At 36.7% G+C, this 26,426-nt stretch overlaps 1 protein-coding gene and 1 pseudogene across 1 annotated transcript; one reads left to right on the top strand and one right to left on the bottom strand.

The window, feature by feature from the left end:
• Positions 1–632: 632 nt before the first annotated feature.
• On the top strand, positions 633–20,941 carry LOC132314937 (anthranilate synthase alpha subunit 1, chloroplastic-like; annotated as a pseudogene).
• Positions 20,942–24,809: 3,868 nt separating this feature from the next.
• LOC132312170 (pleckstrin homology domain-containing protein 1) lies at positions 24,810–25,518 on the bottom strand. Its single transcript, XM_059810430.1, has one exon. The coding sequence runs from the start codon at positions 25,438–25,440 to the stop codon at positions 25,009–25,011; it is 432 nt and encodes a 143-aa protein (XP_059666413.1). The 5' UTR covers positions 25,441–25,518; the 3' UTR covers positions 24,810–25,008.
• Positions 25,519–26,426: the final 908 nt, after the last annotated feature.

Genomic DNA, 26,426 nt, shown 5'->3' with positions numbered 1-26,426 from the left:
TTCCCATCTTCACTACTCTCTCTCTCTATCTCTGTGTTTGTCTCCCTCTCTCTCCCTGAAGCTCCAAAAAATGGACACCCTTGCAATCTTTCACCGTTTGTCTCCGGCGACTCATCGCCTATCTCGTGTTCCAGCCACCGGCATTTTCACTAGAAGCTCAGTCTCTCTACCTCGCTACCATACCGTCAAATGTTGTTCTTTACAATCCGAATCTCCCGGTTCTTTCTCTTACCCTTTCTTTATATATACATACACATGCATGTATATATTTTACTTATATTCTTTAATTGGAGTACTGTCTCTGTTTGTTTTATGAGAAAATGCAGGAAAATATATAAATGTTTAAAATCTGTACTCTCATGCTCCTGATTTTTGTGGGAAAAAGGTTTACTTCATATGTTTTTCGTGATTTAACAGTTTTATATGCATCTACGTTATTCAACATTTTGTTGATGATCAAACAGGGTTTTTATTTTATTTTCTGACGGATTTTGATGTTGTGGATTTGGTTTTTCTTAGTGATCAGCCAAGCGAAGTTCATTCGAAAAACGGAAATGTAATTCCTTTATACCACAGCATATTCTCAGATCAATTGACTCCGATAATTGCTTATCGGTGTCTGGTTAAGGAGGATGATCGAGAGGCCCCGAGCTTTCTCTTCGAGTCGGTTGAACCCGGATTCAGAACTTCCAGTGTTGTAAGAGCTCTCAGTGTTACTTTTATTTGCTTTGATTCTGCATGTGTGTCTCATTGCATGTGTTGTTGAGTGTTGAATTTGATTGTTTTAGGGTCGGTATAGCGTGGTTGGTGCTGATCCCGCAGTTGAGATCGTGGCGAAAGAAAATATGGTTACAATAGTGGACCATGAGAATGAGCGCCGGACACAGGAAGTTGTTGATGATCCAATGACGATTCCGATAAGTATCTCGGAGAATTGGAAACCCCAACTTATTGGTGAACTTCCTGATGCATTTTGCGGTAATATCACTGTTGAATTAATGATCATATATCTGTTCATTTATAAATTTACATCACTTTTAGTTAGTTCTGACTGCATTTCTTTTCGATTTTTTGAAGATCAATGTATCATGTAGCTTCAATCTTTCCAAAGCAATTGATGCTTCTACTGGAAATTTTGATTTTTTCTATTAAATGTGTTATTTTGTGCTGAATCCATATTTTCTTTTATGTTATATGCTATTCTTTCATGCATGGAAGGAATTGATTATGTGTGGATTTAGCTTCAATCCAGCCATTTTTGTAGTTTCAAACAGTACAGAAAAACGACATTTTGTCACATCGTTTTTCACCGGTAAATGATTGTTATTTAGTTTGATCTCGATTATTTATTGTAAATGTTTGTCGTTTAGTTTGATCTGGATTGTTTCTGACACTTACGTTACAAAATCTAACGTCACAGCCATATAATGGTAAATTTTGTGTTACTGTATAATTTTATTTGTATTTAAATATATTTCTTTAGGGTTTTGACCTCTATGTTCTATTTCTTAGGATTTAATTTGTTGGCATTTTCTTGTGCTATATTTGTTTCTATGCTTCATAAATTGGCATTGTTAAAATGGTAATTTTTTATATGACGCGCTTATAACATTTAATTTTCAAACTTGAAACATGATTTCTTGAATAATATTTGGGACACGTGATAGACGTACATTGACATCTGAAACACCAGCTCCCCCTAAATGTGGTCTAGCCTCATCAGGAAACCATTAATCCCAAATTAATCTCGATTAGATTTTTTCTTACTATCTTCTAAAAGTTCTGCCCATGTTTTCTTGAGCAAGGTTTTGTTCTATGATTCTAACTAAAAGAGTTGGGAAAATAAAATGGTATTAATTATCTCATTACCAGAATCTTAACCATGAAATTTTTCTAGGAGATTAAACTAAATAACAAATAGTTATAAGTAATTTACCGAAGAAAAGCTAACCAATTGGTATAATAAAACCCATTACCTGATTCTTAACCATGAGAATCTTTTAGCTGAACTATTTGGTAAATGTGGATGGTGAGATGTGGACATTACGGTTTACATTGGCATTTTGGACATTTTAGCTTCATGCTAAACTGAGGCATTTTTGGAGATCGACAATTAGATATGTTGATTTTAGTGGAATAAGGATAAACATACACGGAAAGACTTTTTGTCGTATAGTTTTTCTTCGGTAAATAACTGTTTTTCATTTAGCTTTTTTTCGGTAAATAACTGTTTGTCGTTTAGTTTTATGTCGATTATTTATGTCTTTACAAAATCTAATGTCAACCGCCATATAATATTTGATCATGAGAAAAGTTTTTTTATTTTTATTTTTATTATTATTATTTTTTTATTGTATATACTATAGTTATATTTATGTATAAATACTTTTCTTTGGTGTTGTGACCTCACCATGTCTATTTCTTAGGATTTAATTTGTTGGCATGTTCTCGTGCTGTAATTGTTTCTATCCTTCATAAATTGGCATTGTTAAAATGGTGATTTTTGATATCATAAACATGATTTCTCAATATTATTCAAGAGTAGATCCTCAATTTTATTCAACAAATCATGTTTCGAGTTTAAAAATTAAATGCTACATGAACGCGATATCACCATTTTAACAATGCCAAATTATGAAGCATAGAAACAAATACATCATGAGAACATGCCAACAAATTAGGTCCTAAGAAATAGAATACGGTGAGGTCACAACACGAAAAAAATATATTTACACAAATAAAATTATAGTATATACAAAATTTGTCTCATGATCGAATATTATATGGCGGTGACATTAGATTTTGTGAAGTATGAATCATAAATAATCGACATCAAATTAAATGACAATCAGTTATTCACCAAAGAAAAGCTAACTGCCATAAATTTAGCATAAAGCTAAGTCGTAAATTTCTTCAATTATCTGGAGTGCCAATGTAAAACCGTAATGTCCACATCTCACCATCCAAAATTTCCCCATTTACCAATATTGTACAGTGGCAAAGTGAGCGGGATAAAAATGCAAAAAATGTAAATATATCAGTAATCAAGATAGGGGAAACCTTGGTAAATGAGAAGTTTAGGGTAGCTATCAAAGCTTCGATGTTTCCGAATCCACCCACCCCCCCCCCCCCCCCTCCCCCCCCAAAAAAAAAATAAAGGAAATCGATCAGAATTTTTTCAGAATGTAAGCATAACATAATGTACATGCTTGTAGGTGCGTGTAACAGTTCCATGATTCCATAATTGACTACTGAATCATTTCCACACTGGTTCTAACTTAAAGGAATGTTATTGTAAAACTTCGTTTGAAACGATGTGGTAGAAGGTAACGTGCAACTTGAAGGACACAATCCGTTGTGGATTCTTACATCCATCGTTTTATATAGGAATGAAGGTGCTCTTGGCTCGACATTTTTTGTTATGTTCCACTAGAATACCCCCTCCTTTTTTTTTGGGTGGTAATGTGAATTGTACATGATGAAGCTCAAGTAGAAAGAATTGATTCATTTCCCTTGGGTAGGGTTCTAGGGTTAATGCCATTCAATAAATTGGAACGAGTTCATAAGTATATCTTCGATATAGAAATCGAAAGAATCCAATTCAAACAAATTTCCACTCAAAAAGGAAAAATTGTTGGAATTGATAAAACTTTTTCGATCCAAAGTGTATCAGGCAGGAATCCACCCTTCATATGATTCTTTGATAGAAAGAAATCACAAAAAGGTATGTTGCTGCCGTTTTGAAAGAATCAGGGATCACCAAAGTAATTTCTAGACCTAAAGATTCAAAATAAAGATAAAGGATCCCTAAAAAAAGAAAACGTCGTTTGAATAGTCTCAACAACTAGATCAGAATGAAGAATTAAAATTTCTAAAAGCGACAAATGAAAAAGGGGTTAGAGATCACTCAATAAATGCGTAAAGATTTTTCTTTGAGCTAATTTTTTTCTTTTTCAGAAATGAAGAAGAAAAACAGGACTTAAATCATAGCCTAATTGATTTGATGAATTTATGGACCCATTTGCCATTATAATTCTATACACTGAATTAATTTTGAATCATTTTTTCTTAAGCTGTACAAGGAGAAAATTTCCTATACGTTTTTGTTTTCCGGAGAGGTGCAAAAGCCTTTTCTTCTTATTGAAGGATTTAAATATTAAAGTTACACCCTCTTTAACAACTTAAGCTTTCGGAATAGATGGTTGTTATCATCTTGAAGCTTTTGGAGTATTCAAATATTAACTCCTGGATTAAGCCAACTATAATTCTGTTTGGTAAATAACTCTGTTTTAAGGGAGACAAGTATTTCAGTTGGGAGTCCAACAACGGTTTAATAAATATTGTGCCTCTCTCAAATCTTGTTTCAGTGAATAATCACTGCCTGCATTACACGTGCACCTTTTTTTGCTAGCATGCGCCAAACCATGTGTAGTAAAGACGATTAATGTCACGAAGTGGAGTCACTTATTGCGTTTTATAGTGCAGAGAATCTTTACCCATGTTGCTGCTAAAATTATCTCTTACTTGATACAAAACTGTTCATTTTATTTTATGTTAAGGATTCACTGCTAGGATATATTTTGTGTTACATATTTGTAGAGAAGTGAACACTATGTTTGTTTTACAACTTCTTGTCATATCATTCGTGTTGCCATACCAAAATCCTAAAAAGACTTGCAGTAGGTAGATGGCTATTTGAAGCTTACAGACTCACCTCACGGAAATTTATTCGATTAAATTTTCAAAATAGGCGGGTATTCTCTAGAATCAATGCTGCATTTAATCTAGTGTGTGTGTGTGAAAATGATGCTAAGTAACTAAACTTTAGTAGTGGGATCTAAAGATTTGTTGAGTTGTTTCTATAATTGCATAAAATGAAAAAGGATAGAAATTATCACTGGATTACACATTTCTTTTGTTATTAATGCACATATCATTTAGTATCCTAAAGGCCAAACCTAGGAATTTATTTTTGTCCTGAACAGGTGGATGGATAGGTTATTTCTCATATGATTCAGTTTGTTACATGGAGAAGAAGAAACTGCCGTTCCAAAGGGCACCAAAAGACGACAGAAATCTCCCAAACATTCATCTCAGACTCTATGAGGATGTCATTGTGTTCGATCATGTAGAGAAGGTATTCTTCGCTACTCAAAAAATGTCTAAGCTCTTACACAGGACGTATGATTCAAGTCTAGATGTTTTGCCCGTCCATCATTTGCATGCCCAATCCAATATTCTTTTATCTCCCTTTCAAGTTTCAACATTGAAAAATATTTTATTTCAAGTTCTTATTTCTTCTTGTACTCCAAATTTTTTTTAGATCAGATGCTTATGCTACTGCCACATATCAGGGAACTTCCCATTAGTTGCTTTTGAGATGTAGGTTCTTCTTTATATGCATACTAGTGAGTGAATCATTTCCGTGTAGCCTTATTATCTTCTACTGTCAACACCTATTTGGGTAAAAACTAGCGGAACACAGTTCTCTGATATAAAGACTACAACCACCAGTCTACAAAATTTAGAAGTTGATAAGCGGTTTATGTGCATATCAGAAAGCTTACGTGATTCATTGGGTGAGGTTAGATCAGTACTCCTCCCTGGAGCGGGCTTATGCTGACGGAATAAAGCACCTAAAAAAAATGGTTTCAAAGTACAAGATATTGATCCGTGAGTAACTGTTGTAATTTTTTATTTTTTATTTTTGTATTACAGTAATGGCTTTTGTTAAGTCATTCATGCTTATGTCTATATTGTTTTCTTTGCTTCTCATAATTTAGGCCAAAGCTGGCTTAAGCTACCGTGGAATTATCTGCACGTCAGTTTGGCCCTCAATTGAAGAAGTCAAACATGCATGACAAGTGAAGAATATAACATATTCTAGCCGGGGATATTTTCCAGGTGGTATTAAGTCAACGGTTTGAACGCCGAACATTTGCGGATCCTTTCGAAGTCTAACGAGCTCTGAGAGTCGTAAATCCAAGTCCATATATGATTTACAAGTTTGTTCCTACCTAAAACTATCTAACTTTATCCAGCTGTTCAATGTATTTTGCGAGTATTAGATCAATATCTTAATATTTGATTTCCATGTTATTAGGCTAGGGGGTGTATCCTTGTTGCTTCGAGCCCTGAAATTCTAACGCGTGTGAAAAAGGTAAAGTATTAAATGATTGCTTTTAATTACTTCCATATGAGGTTCCTAGAAAACTTGGGCTGGTCCTTTCATGGTTTAGAATGTTAACAAGCTTTTGGACATTTGCATATCCTCCTGCTTGCGTAAAATATTTAATGTAAATATTATTGTGAAATACTGACTAACAAGGATGTGTACCATTGTCATTGACAGGGGGAAGGTCGTTAATCGACCATTGGCAGGAACTATTAGAAGAGGGAAAACTCTACAGGAAGACGAGCTGATGGAAATGAAGCTGCTTAATGATCAAAAGCAGTGTGCAGAGCATATCATGCTCGTTGATTTGGGCCGAAATGATGTTGGAAAGGTTTCTCATAACTTTTTCTTACATGGATGTTTATTATGTAGTTTTTTCAAGTTATAAGCTAGCAGTCTACCCGTGCTTTGTTCCTGCTGAAATCTTATGCATCATTGTAGCTCAAGAATTTCACTTGCTCAATCTCTCTTTTTTATAATGTTGCTTCTATTCCCTTGGTCAATTGAGCTCTCATACACCTTTAGCCTATTTGGTTTAAACAATTTGATTGCCGATTTAGGAAACCTTATTGTTAAATAAGCCGTCTCAACTTTTCATACTATGACCATAATAAATTCTGCAACCAAGGGGCTTGGGAGTTCCTAAATATTTTATAGATATGTGCATACATTTATATATTTATATAAATTTCTTATGTGCACTTTTACGTTGGATAAAGAATAAAAGGAAAACTACTGTTCCTTGTTAGAATTGGTGTTCAAAGATGCATTACAGAGGAAAAAACACTAGTTTTTAGTATTCAACACAGTATCATTCATATAAAAAATTACATTTTGGAACTACTATGTGAAGCTTCTCTTTTCTGTACTAAATGTAGTTGTTCTGATTTTTCAAGATGAAGTGGAAAAAGAAAGAAATATAATGTATATGGACATGTAGTTTTAATTTTGAAGGGGTGAAATTTCTTATTCATATGTTTCAAGATGCCTTTTCGGGATTGTTCTCTTTGGCTTTCAGAATCAGCCTCCAGTATGAGGATCCTTTCTAGAGTTTGTGCATGAGTACATTTCTTTTCCTTGTGGTTACCCCCCTCCTGTCTTGTGTGCTTGGTTTAGAGTGGTAGATTTACTGGCACAGTTACACACACAAAAACACACATATCTTGTTCTCTCTCTGTATCAGCATTTACTGTGCAATTTTCTTCCAAGTTTTCTCTATACTGGCATGGCTTATCTTCTTAAACTTAATAGCATATCCAGTCTTTTAATTAACACAAATATTTGTTGCAGGTCTCAAAATTGGTTCTGTGAATGCGGAGAGACTTATGACTATTGAAAGTTACTCCCATGTGTTGACACCTATTTTGGTAATTACATGGGCATTAACGTGGTAGTAAGTATTGGTTTGAAATGAAACATTCTCGGCAAAATTGCTGGGCAGTGACGTGGCTATAATTTGGGCTGAAATGGGTTTATGTTGTTTACGTGAATTAAAATACATGCAAAGGTTGGAGAAGCCTTTGAATTGACTAGTGGATAAGGATCAAAAGTTAGTATTGATCTTTTAGATAAGTTTAGTTATATAATTTTAATATATATAGATTAGTTTGTGTTAGTTAAATAGTGATAGTTATTTCTAGGATTAGTTTATTTTGAATTTACAGTTGTTTTGATATAGAGTTGTAATGCAAGTAAAATACTTGCGTGTAGGATTTAGTTACGAATTATTCTATAAATAAACAAAGTGGCATGTTGTACTAGAGGTCCAGCACCTTCAAAATCCTTTAAATTATTTGTTTGCTTTCTCAAGCTTTTCCAAGAATAGCATCCTTGCTATTTCTTCTTTCTTCCTTCTATATTTCTCAATCTCTCGTTTTATCTAATTCTCTCTTTCCTTCTATCTCTCTCTTTCTCTCTCTTTTCTTGCTATATTTATTTTCCTCCCATTTCTATTCTTTTGATACGATACTATAATTTATTCACTATTAAGTCTTTTAACTAGGCAATTTTGAACCCAAAGAGGAATTTTTCTGTTCTCTTTTTCCTCGCAATCGTCTGAAAGTCAACTTGCTCAAAGGGACTAAAGTTGACAATTTATACTTGAACCACACAAGTGGTTCTGGCACGCTTGTTTTTCCATCAATTTAAGATCGGCTCTAGCCAGCCGATTTTAGGGTCAACATTTTTGGCACGCCCGGTGGGACCCATCAGGTGAGCAGAGTATAGTAAAGATGTCTCCAAAGCTAAGAAATTCGAAAGGAGTAACTACAGGTGACAATGCTGACGAGGAGAACTAGCAACTCGGCGTTGGGGATGATGTAGACTCATCTATTCCATCCGATCTTCCTTTAGGTCGGGTACTGGAATCGATTATGCAGAAAATTGTTACCCAGCAAGCACAGATCGGTGAAGTAAGATCTCAGGTGGGGGAATCAAATCAAATTTTGGTTTCTCAGATACATGAGATGAGGTCAATGACTGGAGAATTAAATCAGATGATGTACGCTCAAATGGAGAAGATGAATCAGAGGCTTGAAACCAGTATATCGGCTAATCAATATCGACATGATCAAGCCGAAACATCACATATTAATGAGTCCATATTTTAGCGTATGACGGCACCATTGATACATATTTCCCAAGGGCCTCGAACAAACATTGTACCACCAAGTGCATGACTTGGTATTACTATCGGCAAAGTGCCGAATCATACACTCGACATGCCAATGGGGAATCCACCAATTTTATCAGATCCGCCGGCAGTAAATACTGTGTCGTTGTACCAGCCACCACTAATGAATGATCAGCACAATCAGAATGTACAGCGTCCACATATGCAGCCGATTCCACCAGCGAGAGATCAGCAAGAAGTGGTAGGCAACCTAAACCAAGGTAGAGTTAATCCATTGATACCTCCAGCGGCTGCTGGGGGGCAAGTAAATGCCGATCATCAAAGGGAATGGGTTAATCCATTCATTCCGCGGCACCCAAATGATCCTCTAGGAAGAAATGTAGGGATTGATAGGGCCCAGATTTTGGCTTTAATACAGGCCGAAGTAGCACAAGGTCGCAGACGTACTCGGCCAGTATATAGAAAGCCCTATCCTGATCTTGTCGACGCCCATGAGTTTCCTAGAAATTATCGGTATCCTGATTTTTCTATGTACAGTGGCAAAGAAAATTTCTTTACGGTGCAGCATATTGCAAGGTTCACCGCACAATATGGAGAAGCAGGTCCTAGCCCTTGGTTAAGGATGAGGTTGTTCTCTAGCTCTCTTGCCGGGGCAGCGTTTGAATAGTACAGCAACTTACTGGCCAATTTTATTCAGACTTGGAATGAGATAGAGGAGGTGTTCTATACCCAATTATACCGAACAGAGATAGAAGCTACGCTGGCAGACATATCTCGATTATTTCAGTTGCCGAGCGAATCGGTTGAGATTTTTGTTGCCAGGTTCAGAAAGGCTAAACTCAAATGCTGAGTAAGTTTGTCAGAACCAGAATACATCAAGTTGGCATTGAATGGTCTAGACATTGAACATCGCAAGAGGTTTGATGGGGTTGAGTTTTAAGATCTCTTTGACTTAGCAGACAGGGCTTCTCGGTATGAGGAGATACTAAAAGAAGAGAAAGAAATGAAGAATTCTTCTAAGGGTACTTGGTACAAGGACCTAATTATGAGGTATTCTTGGCAGAAGTTGGAGATGAATTAGAAGTTGACGTTGCAGAAGTCAATATCAAAAAGCCATACGTTTGTGAGGCGTTGGTTAAACCTAAACCGACCATGGGGGGCAATTTATCATCAACATCAACATCGGCAGCAAGGAAAGGTCCTGCCGATACCGGGAAAAGTTATTCTTTCGACTTGTCGAAAATAGATCAAATCTTTGATCACTTGATGGCCGATAAAATGATATCTTTGCCTAAAGGGCATAAGATTCTATCGGCAAGTGACTTGAAAGGAAAAGAGTATTGTAAGTATCATAACTCTTGGAACTATGCTACTAATGATTGTACTATTCTACGAGGTGTGTTGCAAAAAACTATTGACGAAGGTACTTTAAAATTCCCGGAGAAAACTTCAGAGACTATGAAGGTATACTAATCCATTTCCTACAATCACATCTATAAATGTGATAAGCTTAGCCAAGCGAGAGAATCGGCAGGAAGCTGAAAAGATATCTGGTGAGTTCCTTTCACCAACTGCGATACCTGAAAAGATAGCAGAATTGCAGAAGCAATTAAGGGAGGCTCAATTAGCCTTGATTGACCATGGTTGTTGCCCAAATTGCAAAGGAAAGCAAAAACCAAAGGAAGATGTGCCAATGGAGGTTCAACCAAAGAAGAAAGGAATTCTTGAGAGGCTTGTTTTTCCATTGAAACCTGGGGAAGAGCCTCGGCAAGGTGGTCCCAGCAACAGCCATTTGAAAGCGGGAAGGCCAACTCGGCAAGTTGATATATCTAGCTGATTTCATCCCCAAAATCGGCATCCTAGTTTTAAGAGGCAGTTGCCGGTTCAGTCAGAAATTTGGGTACAGAAAGGGGCCGATTCGTATAGAGTACGAACTGTGAAACCAAAAACAGACTCAACTGAAGATAGATGGACTCGAGTTAATCATCCAAAATTCCCTAAAGCTCAGCAATATCATAATGGGGGCTTAACTCGATCTCAGAAATGTAAGGAACAAAGGAGAAGAGCTGAGAAAAAAAGGAAAGCTGAGGAGGGAGGCAAAGTAGTGCAAGCCGAGGAAATCGGCATTCTAGATAAGGATGAGGAGCATCAGCCGACTTGGCCAGACGCAGAAATAAGTTCAGAATTCAATTTGGGAGTTTTCCAGATGAAATGTCGTGTAATATGGCATTTGTTTTACTATCAATGTTCTAGGCCCCATCGTCGTCAACTGCAAGTATAGAAAATAAGAAGGAAACAGAATGTAAATCAGAAGGAAGAAGGACTCAACCGATTCAAAATTTATCAATTATTTCGTCAGAATCGGCAGAGAAGGTAGTCTTTGAAAAACCTTTATTAGCAATGACTCAACAACTCAGGCCTTTGTATGTTAAGGTATGGGTAGAAGGTCAACCTAGTAATCGAGTCTTGGTAGATAATGGCTTGATTTTGAATGTTATTCTAGCAAATACATTGAAGAAACTCGGCAAGAGTATGGAAGATGTTATTCTACTGATGTAGCAATTTGTGGTTTCAATGGAGGCTCTACTAGCACTAAAGGGATCCTTCCTTTAAAAGTAGAAGTTGGAGGTAGGACATCTTTTGCGGCGTTCTTTATTATTGAATCCATGGCTTCGTATAATTTGTTATTAGGCTGTAACTGGATTCATCCAAATATGTGCATCCCATCATCATTACACTAGATGCTGATTTTTTGGGATAGAGATAAGGTGAAAATAGTAAATGCCGACGATAAGCCATTTGTGGCAAAAGTGTACTCGGCAGATGCTGTTTTGTATGACGAAGAATGTGTTCTTATTTGGTTTGTGGGAACAGGAGCCGATGGAAGACCAACCTCGGCAACCATAGGAAGAAGTCTTGCCGATCGTGAAATCGGCGAGTTGCAGCAGGAGAATTCCAGGCCGAAGGTAGAACTCCACCGGCTTGCTATAATTGAAGAAGTTGTTGATGGAAGCGAAACTTGAAAGGGAAGCTGCTCAGCAGCAGGCTTTTAGGGCCCCTTGTATTAGGCTACAAGTATACATAGATGGAGCCAGGACCATCGGTTAATCTTACTGAGATCGATCGGTTCAATAATGAAAAGTTGGATGCAATTCAGTTGGAAGACTTGGAATTGGTACCAACTAAGCTCGACAATCTTAAAGCAGAAACTCAGGATCCATTAAAGGAGGTAAATTTAGGCACTGATATAGAGCCTAGACCAACTTATATCAGTGCACTGTTAGAACCAGAATTACAAGCCGAGGTTATCGGCATGTTGAAGCAATATAGTGATTGTTTTGCTTGGAATTATGAGGAAATGCCGGGTTTATCCAGAGATTTGGTATAACATCGGTTGCCCATTAAAGATGGTTACAAGCCATATAAACAGCCACCTTGTCAAATGTCTCAAGAGGTGGTAGATAAAGTCAAAGTGGAAATCGAACGATTGTTGGATGCTGGCTTCATTTGAACTACAAGGTATGTTGAATGGTTATCAAATGTAGTCCCTGTTATCAAGAAGAATGGAAAATTACGTATATGTGTTGATTTCCGAAACATAAACTTGGCAACTCCAAAAGATGAGTATCCAATGCCGATAGCCGATCAGTTGATTGATGCGGCTGCAAAACACCAAATTATGTCTTTTATGGATGGACACTCAGGCTATAATCAGATTTATATTGCCGAGGATGATATTCTAAAGACAGCTTTTAGGTGTCCTAGATCGATTGGAACTTTTGAATGGGTGGTAATGCCTTTTGGGTTGAAGAATGCTGGTACCACATATCAGCGGGCCATGAATTCTATTTTTCATGATATGCTCGGCAAGTTTATGGAGGTGTATATTGATGATGTGGTGGTAAAATCAGCAACAAAGAAAGAGCACTTAGTCCATCTCAAAGCATCTTTTGAGAGGATGAGGGCTCATAAGCTAAAAATGAATCCAATAAAGTGTGCCTTTGGAGTATCGGCTGGAAACTTTTTGGGTTTCTTGGTTCATCAAAAGGGTATAGAGATCAATAGGAATAAAGCTAAGATGATTATTGATGCTAATGCGCCGAGAAGGAAGAAATAGTTGCAGAGGTTACTTAGGCAAGTGAATTATCTTAGGAGATTTATTGCTAATACAGCTAGGAAGTTACATGTGTTTTCCCCACTACTCAAGTTGAAGCCGATGGAAGAATTCAAATGGGATGATATACATCAAAGGGCATTTGACCAGATTAAGAAATATTTGTCGAGTCCTCCTGTCATGATGCCACTAAGGAAGAAATGGCCGATGAAGTTATATTTATCGGCTGCTGAAGAATCCATTGGAGCTCTGTTAGCACAAGAGAATGAAGCAGGAAGTGAAAAAGTAATATATTATCTCAGCCGAGTTTTAACTCCAGTCAAGTGTAGATGTACACCGATTGAGAAATTATGTTTGGCTTTGTATTTTGCAGCAATGAAATTAAGAGTCTATATGTTGCCTGTTTTAGTTTATATTGTTTGTCAAACCGATCTTATAAAGTATATGCTATCAAGGCCATTAATCACAGGCCGGATTGGCAAGTGGGCTTTGGCACTAATGGAGTTCAACTTTGCATATGTTCCACAAAAAGCAATTAAGGGAAGAGCATTGTCAGATTTTCTTGCTGATCATCCCTCGCCTGAAATTGAGTCAAAAGTATTTGATGAGCTTGACTCGGCATTCATATTCATGACTCCATGGACTTTAACGTTCGATGGGTGGAGTACCAGTGAAGGCTCGGGAGCAGGTATAGTCATAATATCCCCAACAGGGAATCAAGCTTCGTTTTTCTTCTTTTTGGATTTCAGGTGTTCAAATAATCAAGCCGAGTATGAAGCATTAATTATCGGCTTGGAAATTCTGCTAGAAATGGCAGTCAAAGACGTCCACATTGTGGGAGATTCAAGTTTAGTGATTAATCAAGTCTCAGAAGACTTCATATGCTTGAATTAGCAATTAAGACCATTCCATTCATTGGCAACCCAATTGGTCAACCAATTTCATAATGTGACTTTGGAATACAGACCAAGGGCCATGAATAAAATAGCTAATGATTTAGCACAGACTGCTTTCGGAGTCAGGGTGCCGAGTGGAATGAAGGAAAGGATAATGAAGATTACACGCCGATTTCTTCCATCAGCTGAAGCAAGAAATCAAATTATGGAAGAAGTCTTTGCCACTGATGTTGCCAAGTTGGATGATGATGATTGGCGAATCCCTTACCTCCTGTTCTTGCAACATCCAACTCCAGAAGTCGATAGAAGAATAAAAAGAAGTGCAATCGATTATGTTCTTATGGATGGAGATCTTTATAGGAGATCGACTGATGATGGATTATTATTTCAGTGTATTAGCAAGTTTGAAGGTTTAAAGATTATGACAGAAGTGTATAAAGGAATATGTGGAGCTCACCAAATCGGCATCAAAATAAGATGGTTGATATGCCGATATGGATATTATTGGCCTGGAATGAGGAAAGATTGCATGACCTATGCAAAGGGTTGTATAGATTGTCAAAAGCATGGCCCAATGCAGTGGATTTCAGCAATAGAGATGCAATTATTAGTCAAACTATGGCCTTTCAGAGGTTGGGCCATGGACTTAATCGGCAAGATTAATTCTCATTCATCAAAGGGTCATCATTGGATTATTTTAGCTACCGATTACTTCACCAAAAGGGTAAAAGCCGAGGAATTTGTATCAGTAACTCGTAATACTGTTATACAGTTTTTAGAGCGACATATCTTTTACCGATTTGGTTTATCAGAAACAATTGTTGTCGATAATGGATCTGTGTTTCGAGCAGGAGAAGTATTGCAATTCCACTGTGATATGCAAGTAAAAATAGTAGCTTCAACACCCTATTATGCTCAAGGGAATGGCCAGGCTGAGGCTTCGAATAAAGTTGTAATTGAAATCATTGAAAAAATTATAAAGGACAAGCCGAGGTGTTGGCATGAAACCTTTTCAGAAGCCTTGTGGACTTATAGAAATTCAAAGCGAACAAGTACAGGAACAACTCCTTATCGATTAACTTTTGGCCATGATGTTGTGTTGCCAATGGAGTTAAATGTAAAATCGGCAAGGGTAGTTCTACAACATAATCTTATACCTGCCGATTACAATGAAGCTATGCTTACCGAGTTGGAGGATTTAGATGAGGTTCAAAAACTTGCTTTAGACCACCTTATGGTCTATAAAAGAAAGGTAATGAAGGCTTACGACAAAAGGGTAAAGTTCAAGTTATTTGCAGAGGGTGATATGGTTTGGCAAACAATTCTCCTACCTGGAAAAGTAGACAAAACTTGTGGCAAGTGGTCACCTACATGGAATGGACCATATATAGTTCATCAAGTGTTGCATGGAGGTGCATATAAGTTGAAGGATTTGGATGGTGAGGTGCATGAAAAACCAATAAATGGAAGGTATATGAAGAAGTATCAACCCATTATTTTTGAACTTATGGAGGAAAATAAAGCCTCTAATAAGTCAAATATAAAGGGTGAGTGTTCAGCTTAAGCCATTTATGAAACTGGAATAAAAATGATAGTGGGTGGTTCTATGGTGTGTATATCAACTCGATGCAATGGGTGTTATTTGAATTTTGGAAGCCGAAGGGTTAAAACGTCTACCAAAATTGGGGGGCATTGTTGACACCCATTTTGGTAATTACATAGGCATTAACGTGGCAGTAAGTATTGGTTTGAAATGAAACATTCTCGGCAGAATTGATGGGCAGTGACGTGGCTATAATTTGGGCTGAAATGGGTTTATGTTGTTTACGTGGATTAAAATACATGCAAAGGTTGGAGAAGCCTTTGAATTGACTAGTGGATAAAGATCAAAAGTTAGTATTTATCTTTTAGATAAGTTTAGTTATATAATTTTAATATATATCGATTAGTTTGTGTTAGTTAAATGGTGATAGTTATCTCTAGGATTAGTTTATTTTGAATTTACAGTTGTTTTGATATAGAGTTGTAATGCAAGTAAAATACTTGTGTGTTGAGTTTAGTTACAAATTATTCTATAAATAAACAAAGTGGCATGCTGTACTAGAGGTCCAGCACCCTCAGAATCCTTTAAATTATTTGTTTGCTTTATCAAGCTTTTCCAAGAATAGCATCCTTGCTATTTCTTCTTTCGTCCTTCTATATTTCTCAATCTCTCGTTTTATCTAATTCTCTCTTTCCTTCTATCTCTCTCTTTCTCTCTCTTTTCTTGCTATATCTATTTTCCTCCATTTCTATTCTCTTGATACGATACTATAATTTATTCACTATAAAGTCCTTTAACTAGGCAATTTTGAACCCAAAGAGGAATTTTTCTATTCCCTTTTTCCTCGTAATCGCCTGAAAGTCAACTTGCTCAAAGGAACTAAAGTTGACAATTTATACTTGAACCACACAAGTGATTCTGGCACGCCCGTTTTTCCATCAATTTAAGATCGGCTCTAGCCAACCGATTTTAGGGTCAACACCATGTAATGCATATTAGCTCAACGGTGAGACTATTCTTGTGCCTATATGCTGATTTAGTTCTGTTCTATTTTTTTTTTTTTTTTTTTTTTTTTTTTTTCTTTTTCTAAATCTTCAGAGGAATATATTTTCCTTTATCAGAAATGATTGTGCACGATATATCCCCATATCAAAGACAAACTAAAAAGGATGTTCACATGCTTTGTTACAAAAGTTTGAAATTGTTTTATTCTAAGAGGATTCCAAATGTTTACCAAAAATACTAAAAAATTCTTACAAAAAGTAATGTGAAACTTTTATCAACTCCATTCACAGGTGACAGGAGAAATGCTTGATCACCTGACTTACTGGGATGCTCTACGAGCTACGTTGCCTGTTGGGACTGTTAGTGGCGCACCAAAGGTTCTGTTACATTGCGTGTTTAATTTTGAGTATTTGTTTCATAGCTGATATATTAACTCCCAAGCCTCGAGAAAATCTGGAACTTAACTAGTATAATTACCTTCATCTGCCATGTTTTAGCCATTTTTTGGCCTGTAAATCTCTTTCTCTCTCTCTCTCTCTATCTCTTTGTGTATAGCATAACACCTCTATCTTCTGCGTCATCAAATGTCTGATACAAAAAAAAGTGATTTCATCAGCCTTTTGCATGCTTTGACAAAAATTTGTACATGAGGACACTTCTATCCATGCATGCTCTCTCTCCCTCAAAACAATGCTTCTCTCAAAATTTATGTTTAATTTATCTTTTATCTTTCCAGACTATTTTGATTTTAGATGTGGTTCAAGCAAAGATTTAAATTTGTGGTCACGATAATGAGACTGTATTACTATGTAGTGTTGTTCTCATCATCATTGCAATGACACACAGGTGAGGGCCATGGAGTTGATTGATGAGTTGGAAGTGTCGAGGCGCGGGCCTTATAGTGGTGGATTTGGAGGCATTTCATTTACTGGCGATATGGACGTCACATTAGCTCTTAGAACCATGCTATTTCCCAATGGATCCCATTATGTTGACACCCATTTTGGTAAATTAAGTGGCAGTGAGGTGGCATGATGATGTGGCAGATATATACGTATTTTGGGTTATGAAGGGATAATTGGAATTGTTAAAAGAGAAAATTAAGGATTTATTATAAGAGTTTTGAATCAAGTGGAATTGTTATTATCCGTAATTATCTATATTTTATGGGAGATAAAGGAAGATATATATCATCGTACTGTTTCAACTACGGTGAATTTGCAGGGAAGTGATATCAAGGAGGATTTTATCAGAATATTTAATATCTTCAAAAGAGTTGGCACCTTGGATATGATATGTCTTATCTAATAGAGTTTGTTTATGAATTAATTTATATCTTTTTATGTAGTTATTCATTTAGGACTCTTTATGACTTCTATAAATAATTGTAGAAGTATTCATTGTAAGTGGTCCAGCACCCTCAGAATCTTATTATTATTTGTTTGCTTTTCGGAGCACTTTCCCTAAATAGCATCCTTGCTATCTCTATCTCTCTCTATCTATTTCTTTCCTGTGGGACACCACTAGGTGAGTGATTTATAGTAAAAATATGCAGTCGGCTTCTCAACTAACATACAAATATTCTGATCAGTCAAATCAGCCGATGTACCAGTATTATAATCAGCCATATGGTTGGATAGACAATTATCGGCATGTTCCAGCAACTGATTATCGGCATGTTCCAGAAGTCGCTGATTATCGACATGTTCCAATAGTTGCTGATTATCAGCAGATGCCAACAGCCGTTGATTATCGGTATGTTCAAGCAATTGATTATCGGCATATTCCAGAAGTCGCTGATTATCGGCATGTTCCAGAAGTCGCTGATTATCGGCATGTTCCAGAAGCAGCCGATTATCGGCATGTTTCAGCAGCCGATTATTAGCAAGTACCGATAGTCGATTATTGGCAGAAGCCAACATTCGATTATTGGCAGACGTCAACAGTCGCTGATTATCGGCAAGTTTCAGCATCAGAATATCGGCAAGTTTTAGCAGCCGATTATCGGCAGACGTCAACAACCGATTATCGGCAAGTGGTAAATCAGCATGTCACCCCCATATCACAATCTTCGGTACTCTAGGGGCAACCGATGGCTAATCAACAAAAAAGTTGGCCAGAATTTAAGCAGAGGATGAAAACACTAATGGCTCAAATACAATGCCCACCAGTTATGCCGATTCCCCCTCAGAGAAAACAGCAAAAAATGAGGGAGATTGATCAGGAGATTAAAGAATTGATAGCTCAGCTTATCCAGGTCGAGGTAACTCAAGGGCGTAAACATGCTCAGCTTGTGTACGGGAAACCTTATCCTGACCAAGTGATAAATCATCATGTCACCCCTGTATCACAACCTCTGTTACATGAGGGGCTGCCGATAACCAGTACTGAAATTGGCCAGTCCTGTCGACCTCGGCAGGAAATTTTATCAGAAAATCAGTAGCAAAGTTTGCTAGAATATTATCAATTACCGACTGCCGATTATCGGCAAGTTCCAGCAGCCGATTATCGGCAGGCGGTAAATCAGTCACAACAGATGACTTATCAACAACAAAGTTGGAAAAGCTATCGGCATGTTACTGATGAATGGAAGGGTACAAATCGGTTGAAAGCAAAACGGCCTATGTACCAAAATTCTTTGCCGATTGTGACATCTAATAATTGGTAAAAACAATCATCAGCTGAAAAAATCGTTTTACCTCGCTGTTCTAGGCCTAACTTCAAGAAAAGAAGAAAAAGACTAACCGATGTTAATTTCAAAAAGGTACTTAGAGATCGGTTGAGAAAATCGGCTAAGATAAAATCGGCTGGAAGAAGATCGGTTAAAAAACCAACGGCTGCCGGGGGGCATGTGATTGCAAAACCCAACAAAAGTTAGTTGATCTATACGCTCTACTTCAGCATGCCGATTATAGTGAGGTCATGCTTGCCGATCAATAGAATTTTAGGCATGATACAGTCCTGCCGATTGAACCGAATGTAAAATCGGCATAGGTTATTCTACGACATATTTCGACTCTTGCTTATTATAGTGAGGTCATGCTTGCCGATCAATGGAATTTTGGGCATGATCTAATCCTATAAATTAAGCTGGAGGAAAAATCGGCTGAAAGACAATCGGCTAAGATGAAATCGAATGAAAGGAATTCAGCTAAGAAAACTCCTTGCTGGCACAATGTCATTCCTCTAGTAGAGATAATAGGTAGATCGGCTAGAATGACGCTTCACAATAATTTAATTCTTGCTGATCATGATCATGATTTGCTAAAGGAGTTAGGAAATGCATGGGGGGCAAGTCCTTCATTGGTTTATGGGCTGGCGATATCGGTAAACTTTCTGAGAATCTAGGAAGAAGCCTAAATCGGCAGATTTGGCTAATATGAAATAAAGATCATCTTAGTGGTGATTCAGAAGAAATAAAGCTTTGGAACTCGTCGATTTGCAATCTTATTCTAAGTGATTAGCTCAGCCATTAATTTCCTTCCAATATATTTTAAATTTCAAATATCATATCGGCTTGAGCGGTCAACAGCCGATAAGACATTTAAAATTGGGGGGCATTGTTGACACCCATTTTGGTAAATTAAGTGACAGTGAGGTGGCATGATGATGTGGCAGATATATACGTATTTTGGGTTATGAAGGGATAATTGGAATTGTTAAAAGAGATAATTAATGATTCATTATAAGAGTTTTGAATCAAGTGGAAATGTTATTGTCCTTAATTATCCTTATTTTATGAGAGATAAAGGAGGATATATATCATCGTATTGTTTCAACTACGGTGAATTTGCAGGGAAGTGATATCAAGAAGGATTTTATCAGAATATTTAATATCTTCAAAAGAGTTGGCACCTTGGATATGATATGTCTTATCTAATAGAGTTTGTTTAGGAATTAATTTCTATCTTTTTATGTAGTTATTCATTTTAGGACTTTTTATGACTTCTATAATATAATTGTAGAAGTATTCATTGTAAGAGGTCCTGCACCCTCAGAATCATTATATTTATTTGTTTGCTTTCTCAAGCATTTTTCCTAAATAGTATCCTTGCTATCTCTATCTCTTTCTATCTATTTCAGTCTCGTTCTATTTCTCTCCCTATATCTCTATCTCTCTATCTCTTCTCCCTATCACTTTCTATATCTATTTCTCTCCCGTTTCTATTCTCTCAATATTTACTATAAGTTATTCATTGAAAAGTCCTTTTAACTAAGGCAATTTTGAACTCAAAGAGAAATTTTTCTGTTCCATTTTTTCCTCAATATCGCCTGAAAGTCAACTTGTTCAAAGGGACTAAAGTTGACAATTTACACTTAAACCATAGATTTGGTTCCCGCAACATCTCAATTTAAGATCGGCTCAAGCCGGCCGATTTTAGCATCATCACATTACGATTCAATGTACTCAAACAAGAACAACACCGTGCGCCGGGAATGGCCTGCTTACCTACAATCCGATGCTGGCATGGTGGCTGATAGTGTCCCCGATGACGAACAGAGAGAGTGCGAGAACAAAGTTGCTGGTCTTGCTCGTGCAATCGACTTGGCTGAGTTGGCATTTGTTAATAAATGATTTATTCTTGTAATGCAACCGGCTCTGTTGAAGCTAGAGCATGAGTTGTTTTGGGGGTTTGGGTTGAAGGGAAAATATGGAAAGTCGTGGAAAACTCTTAAAACTTATCTTTTATAGTCTAAAATCTACCCACCTTTATAGAATTATTATATTGTCTTATTTTACTATATAAAAGAGTAGATTTTACAGTTTTTTGAGAACTAAATGGAGTTGCGTACAATCAAAATGAAATTAGGTTGAATCCATTTGTTTTCGTTTACACAAATTCTCAACGCGAAATTGTATTGAATACCTTCAAGAATGCAGACCGGTTTTTCCTCGAGTCTGACGAAGAAATTGCAAATTTGATCATATTCATTTTGGCTCAAATTCCACGGGTCATAACAAAAAAATCCCCCTTAATTTGATGGTATAATTTTATGAGTTAATGCTAGTGAAATTGCTACTTTTTAAATGAGAGCAATTGTTCAGACTTCTTTTTTCCTCATTCTTTGCACTTCAACACTGCCATCTACTGTATAAATTACAACCCCCAAATATCGCACATATGTATATAATTATATACACATGTACCTATATAAACACATGCTTGCACACACACACACACACACACACACACACACACACACGTATTCTTGCTCCAATTTCTACCTCTTTCTTTTTGTACACCTTCTCTGAAACATTCTTTAGAGCTTCTCCAGAAGTCCCAAGTCGAACTAGAGAGAGACTTTCAATACTTCAAATCTTATATCTATACTGACTCTTCAGACATTTATTTCTGCCATAACCGTTGTTGCAATATGTCATATCTTCTCTACTAACTAGTAGTTATAACAATCATACCATATCGTTTCAAATACAAAAACAAGTTATATTGATAACTGACATAAGAATTTAACTTCCAAAAATTTAGAATAATACTCGAGTCTTCAAATACTAGTTCTCTTCTTTAAAACTTCCAAGAATTTAGAATAATATTTCATCTAATTTAATATTACGACGCGTCAGCCAAAATGATAACTCAACATAGGAATTCTCCTATCAAGATGAAAAGCCTGTTGAAGTGAAGGGACTCAATCTTGCTAAGGTAGGAGCTTCCAAGAGCTTCAATGCACAATGTGAGCCTTGAGGATCACCATAGATCGAAATCTTCTCAAGGCAATAGCAGCATTTTCGGGAATAAATTTGGAAGGCAATGAGTTCAACCTGTAGTTTTCATGGCTATGCCCAATAGAAGTTCAGAGAAGTGGTTGCATCATGTGATATGCACCATGACAAACAAGGAATTTAAACCTTACCCAAAGGTTAAACATAGCGATAGATATCTTTATCACCATTGCCAATCACCAATTGCTCATTTCTGGAAAATTTGGTTTGGCCAGGGTACTAGCAGATAGCAACAGGGTGTAGAAGAATTCAATCACAATCAAAGGCTGTAAAGAGTATGTTGCCAGGTAAGAAAATTGATTACTCATCTTCCCTCTTACTTGGTTTTTCCTAACAGCATTTTTCACTTAAAGAAAAATATAATTATCATGCTGGCCCTGACTTTTTCGTAACTTCTTCGTCCTTTTAAACAATTGTAGAGCTACAAGGAGATCTTTCCAGTCAGATCCTTTTGTTGGAAAATGTTGACAGGAAAAAAGACAAACTAACGAAATCTTTACAGAGAGTTTTAAGTCTTCATAAATTCTACAAAGATGACATTGCCTGAATGTTTGATGAAGATTGTAGGTTTGCGTCTACAACTAGAAGAACCCGATGAATGTAAATGCAATGCTAAAAAATCTAAGAACCTGAAAAGGAAAAATGGGGGAATGCTTGAGTTTCCTTGTAATGATTGGTGTTACGTGTTCTACAAAACTCACCCCATGGAAGGATGTACACTGATGATGCCACCATAGAATTGCTTGTTGATAAGGAAGTGATTCTTAGGATTGGCAATCATGGGTAGTGCAGTATGAGGGTCCAACTAGCTGGCCAACGAACACCTCAGCTAGTTCACTAAATCAGATGTACAAATAGGAGGCAGAGGATATGCTAAACTTGGGAAATTTTGAATTTCAATCAATTTCCTAGTGCTTGATAGGATGGTTTTTTAGTGTGGAAATACTGTGTGCGCGCGCGTGTGAGGGTACGTGTGAAAACCCTTTTCTAAGATTGAACCTCGAGTTACTTATCAAGAAAAAAAGAAGATTTAACCTTGAGTCAACCCTATTATATCTAATCACCCTTGTACAACGACTCAAACCTCATCATATTCCTAATGATGAAAATAAAAGAAAGAAAGCAAAAATAAAGGTGAAAAAATTATAACAGCGATATTTTAGTGTCCTTCTCATAATCAACCATCTCACTCTACATGAAGCTATGGCAAAAACAGATAGAGGCGGCTGCCATAAAAAAGTTGGAATTTAAGGCATTTGAGTTGATTTTTGACTTCACATGATTTAAGTTTCAAACAAGTTGTGGACCAAGCATGTCTGGTTTCATAAATTAGATTTATGGTGTATGCTGAGAAACCACAGAAAAGAGAAAACCCCAAACCAATTTCTGAAGGGAAGACCCAAAGCAGTAGCTATTGTGATGTGAAAAATGATTATTCAGCAGTAAAGAAGATGGTCTAAGCAAATAAAGGACATCACCTGCACTTTGATTCTACGGAATTGACCTATACAAAGAAAAAACCCAATACTGAATATTCAAGCTTCGATCATATCAAAGTGATACTGATACTCCTGTTTATCATGGTAAAATTAACCCAAGGGATTAGAGAGGTGTTTGCTGTAGTTTTAAGTTTCTTCATCAAGGTAAGAAATACAATGCTAGGTCTTTTCCAAAGTTTGAGCTTTTAAGAATAACTCTCTTTTATGGTAATTAGCTTGATTTATTCTCTGCCCCAGTCAAAGAGAGAGCAAATCTCCTAGACAGTTTAGCTGTCATATTAGGCAAAGACAATATTCTTTATTTTTTTCCTTTTAGGCAGGATATTCTTATTAGAAGGTAGTAGGTGTTACTTAACAATTTAAATGTGTTTTAAAAATAATTGGATCTTCCTAAATGTAAAGAATAGGTCAGGAATTCACCAAGTCCATTAGAGTTGTAAATTCAGCATATTATATGATAAGATGGAGGACAATAAATTTGAAAAAATATATACATGTATTTTATCTGAGGATTCAGCAAAGACGGTGGAATTTTTCAAAGCCTTTTGTCACGCACCAAAGGAGGTTGGATAGAGAATTGGGTCCTAGAGTCTTTCAGGCTTGTGTATAGAATTATGAATGTTGGAGGATTCTAGAAAGTGGTAGTAGTGTGCAGAATAAAGATCATAAAAAGAGATTAGAGAACATTTTAGAGGAGTAGAGACTTACATGGGCTAGTAGAAGAGACTTGTGAGTATTAATCTCTTCTTATGAGCGTAGCTCGTGACACTTTGTTAACTCTGCCCAACCAATTTTGTAGTTGTGAGATTAGATTCAGGAATAACATCACCAATCAATTTTGTAGTTCTGAGATTAGATTCAGCAATGACATCAATTTGCAAAGAGTTTATCATTAATTACATTCAGCATAGTGCGAACTTACGACAGAGTCTATCAATCATTAGTTACATTCAGCATAGTGCCACTGGAGATAGCAAAAACAGCCCTAGAAATGCAAAAGTTTGTTCACATTCTCTCAATTATATTCTAAAAGGTTTTCTCAACATTCATTAACTCATAAATGGGCGCCCCTATAATTTCTAACCCAAACACTAAAACCAAACAGTGAAGTCCTTACTGAAGCTACAAATATAGAAACAAAACATAGATTATAAACACAAGTGAATAAGATAACACCTTCCATTCAAGAAACACACAATCCATTAACAAAAACGCATTTAATATATGATTATAACTATAACGAAAACAGAGTACTCTGACTGTGATCAAACAAAAACTAGTCTTTAATTGATATACAAACATTTCAACAACAACAGACAGAATTCAACCAAGTGATCATTCAGAGGGATTGAGGATCAAACGTACCTAATTTTACAGAAATAATAAAGCCGATCTCGATCTCTATTTCTTGCTATCGTAATCGACGATTTCGTTATCGGTGACAGATCGCGAGTGCTGAACGATGGACCGTCCGATGGAGTTGATCCAATCCTCCTTCTCCTTCTCGGAATCGGCGATGAAGTACATGGTCTCGGATCGAGTGGAGAGCTCGAATGCGAACTGCTTGTTGAGGATGTCTTCGGCCCCTTTCACAGTGAGGCAGGTGGAGACTGGGATCACGCCACGTGGCTTGGAAACGCGGTTGACCGTCGATTCCTTGAACCAGAAGAGCTTCCCCTGCTTGAGCACGAACCAACGGCGACGCCAGGTCTTGATGTACTCGCCTTGCTTCGTGAGCCAACCGGTGCGCTCTGGGTTCGACCAGAACTCCACGCCTTCGTAGTCTTCGGGTGATTGGTTCGAGCCCATCGCGGCTCGCCAGAGGCTTGCCATATGGGTCCGATTGGAACGATAGAGGAGAAAGAGGGGGATGAGAGAGAGAGAGAGAGAGGGGGGGGGGGGGGGGGGGGGGGGAAGGGACGGAGGGCAGCAGAGGACGACGACTCTCAAGACAGGTTGTTGGATTTTTTACTTTTGTTTTTCCGTTTTAATATTTTTATTTTTGTTCTTTCTTTTGTCTTTTTAAGAATAATTTACTTGAACTCAAAAATATAAGACTATTTGTTTCAGTTATCCAATAGCATTACTCATCAAAGAATTTTCCTGCAAATATATATAAGAGATTAATTTTCTTTTAACTTTTAATTTTATGAAAAACGTCCATAAAATAATTTTTTTTAATATTTTTTACAAACGCTACTTTCCTCTTTTTTTAAAAAAAAAATGATATTTTAACCTAACAAATAAACTACATAATTAAAGATATTAGGTGAGTTAAGCCTGTCATATTATTGGTGTGCCCGATTAATAAAAATTAAAAAAAAATGAGCACCAATTTAAGTTTCATAGAGCAATAGTGGGAGGGACGGTCTAACAGCGGATTCGAGAGTAGGAACGTGAGGGCAAAAATTAAATTACACAGAGTAGGAACCGAAGCAAGAGTCTGTGCGAAGCGTGAAAGCCAGAACGTACTCGAAAAGTCGATACCCACTGAGAAGAATTGTATGACTCAAGTATCATTAATTAAAAAATATATATACTCAAAGATTATTATATAAAATAATTTATTATATTTTAATTGACCAAACATACTAATGACATGTCATGCACGACACATCTTGTATTTGCAAGTTGCTGCAGTTTTTAATTTCTTGTTATTGTGTTATTGTACATGTCACCTTAACAAAGCACACCATGTACAAGGGTTACAGATTCTAAAGGTATTTCCAATGGACTCTCCAAATTTAGACTCTCTGAATTTATTATATCAGCATTTTTTCATAACCATGTTAACATTTTTCATAGCCACGTCAGCATTT

This window comes from Cornus florida, unplaced genomic scaffold (assembly GCF_030987335.1).
Source record: "Cornus florida cultivar Cherokee Brave unplaced genomic scaffold, ASM3098733v1 CherokeeBrave_3.0.0_Hap2_Chr06, whole genome shotgun sequence".
NCBI classification, from domain to species: domain Eukaryota; kingdom Viridiplantae; phylum Streptophyta; class Magnoliopsida; order Cornales; family Cornaceae; genus Cornus; species Cornus florida.
This window is presented reverse-complemented; position numbering and strand designations above follow the sequence as displayed.

Bases quoted from the DNA above. Each gene is read 5' to 3' on its own strand.
- LOC132312170 (XM_059810430.1), bottom strand. From the start codon at position 25,440: ATGGCAAGCCTCTGGCGAGCCGCGATGGGCTCGAACCAATCACCCGAA.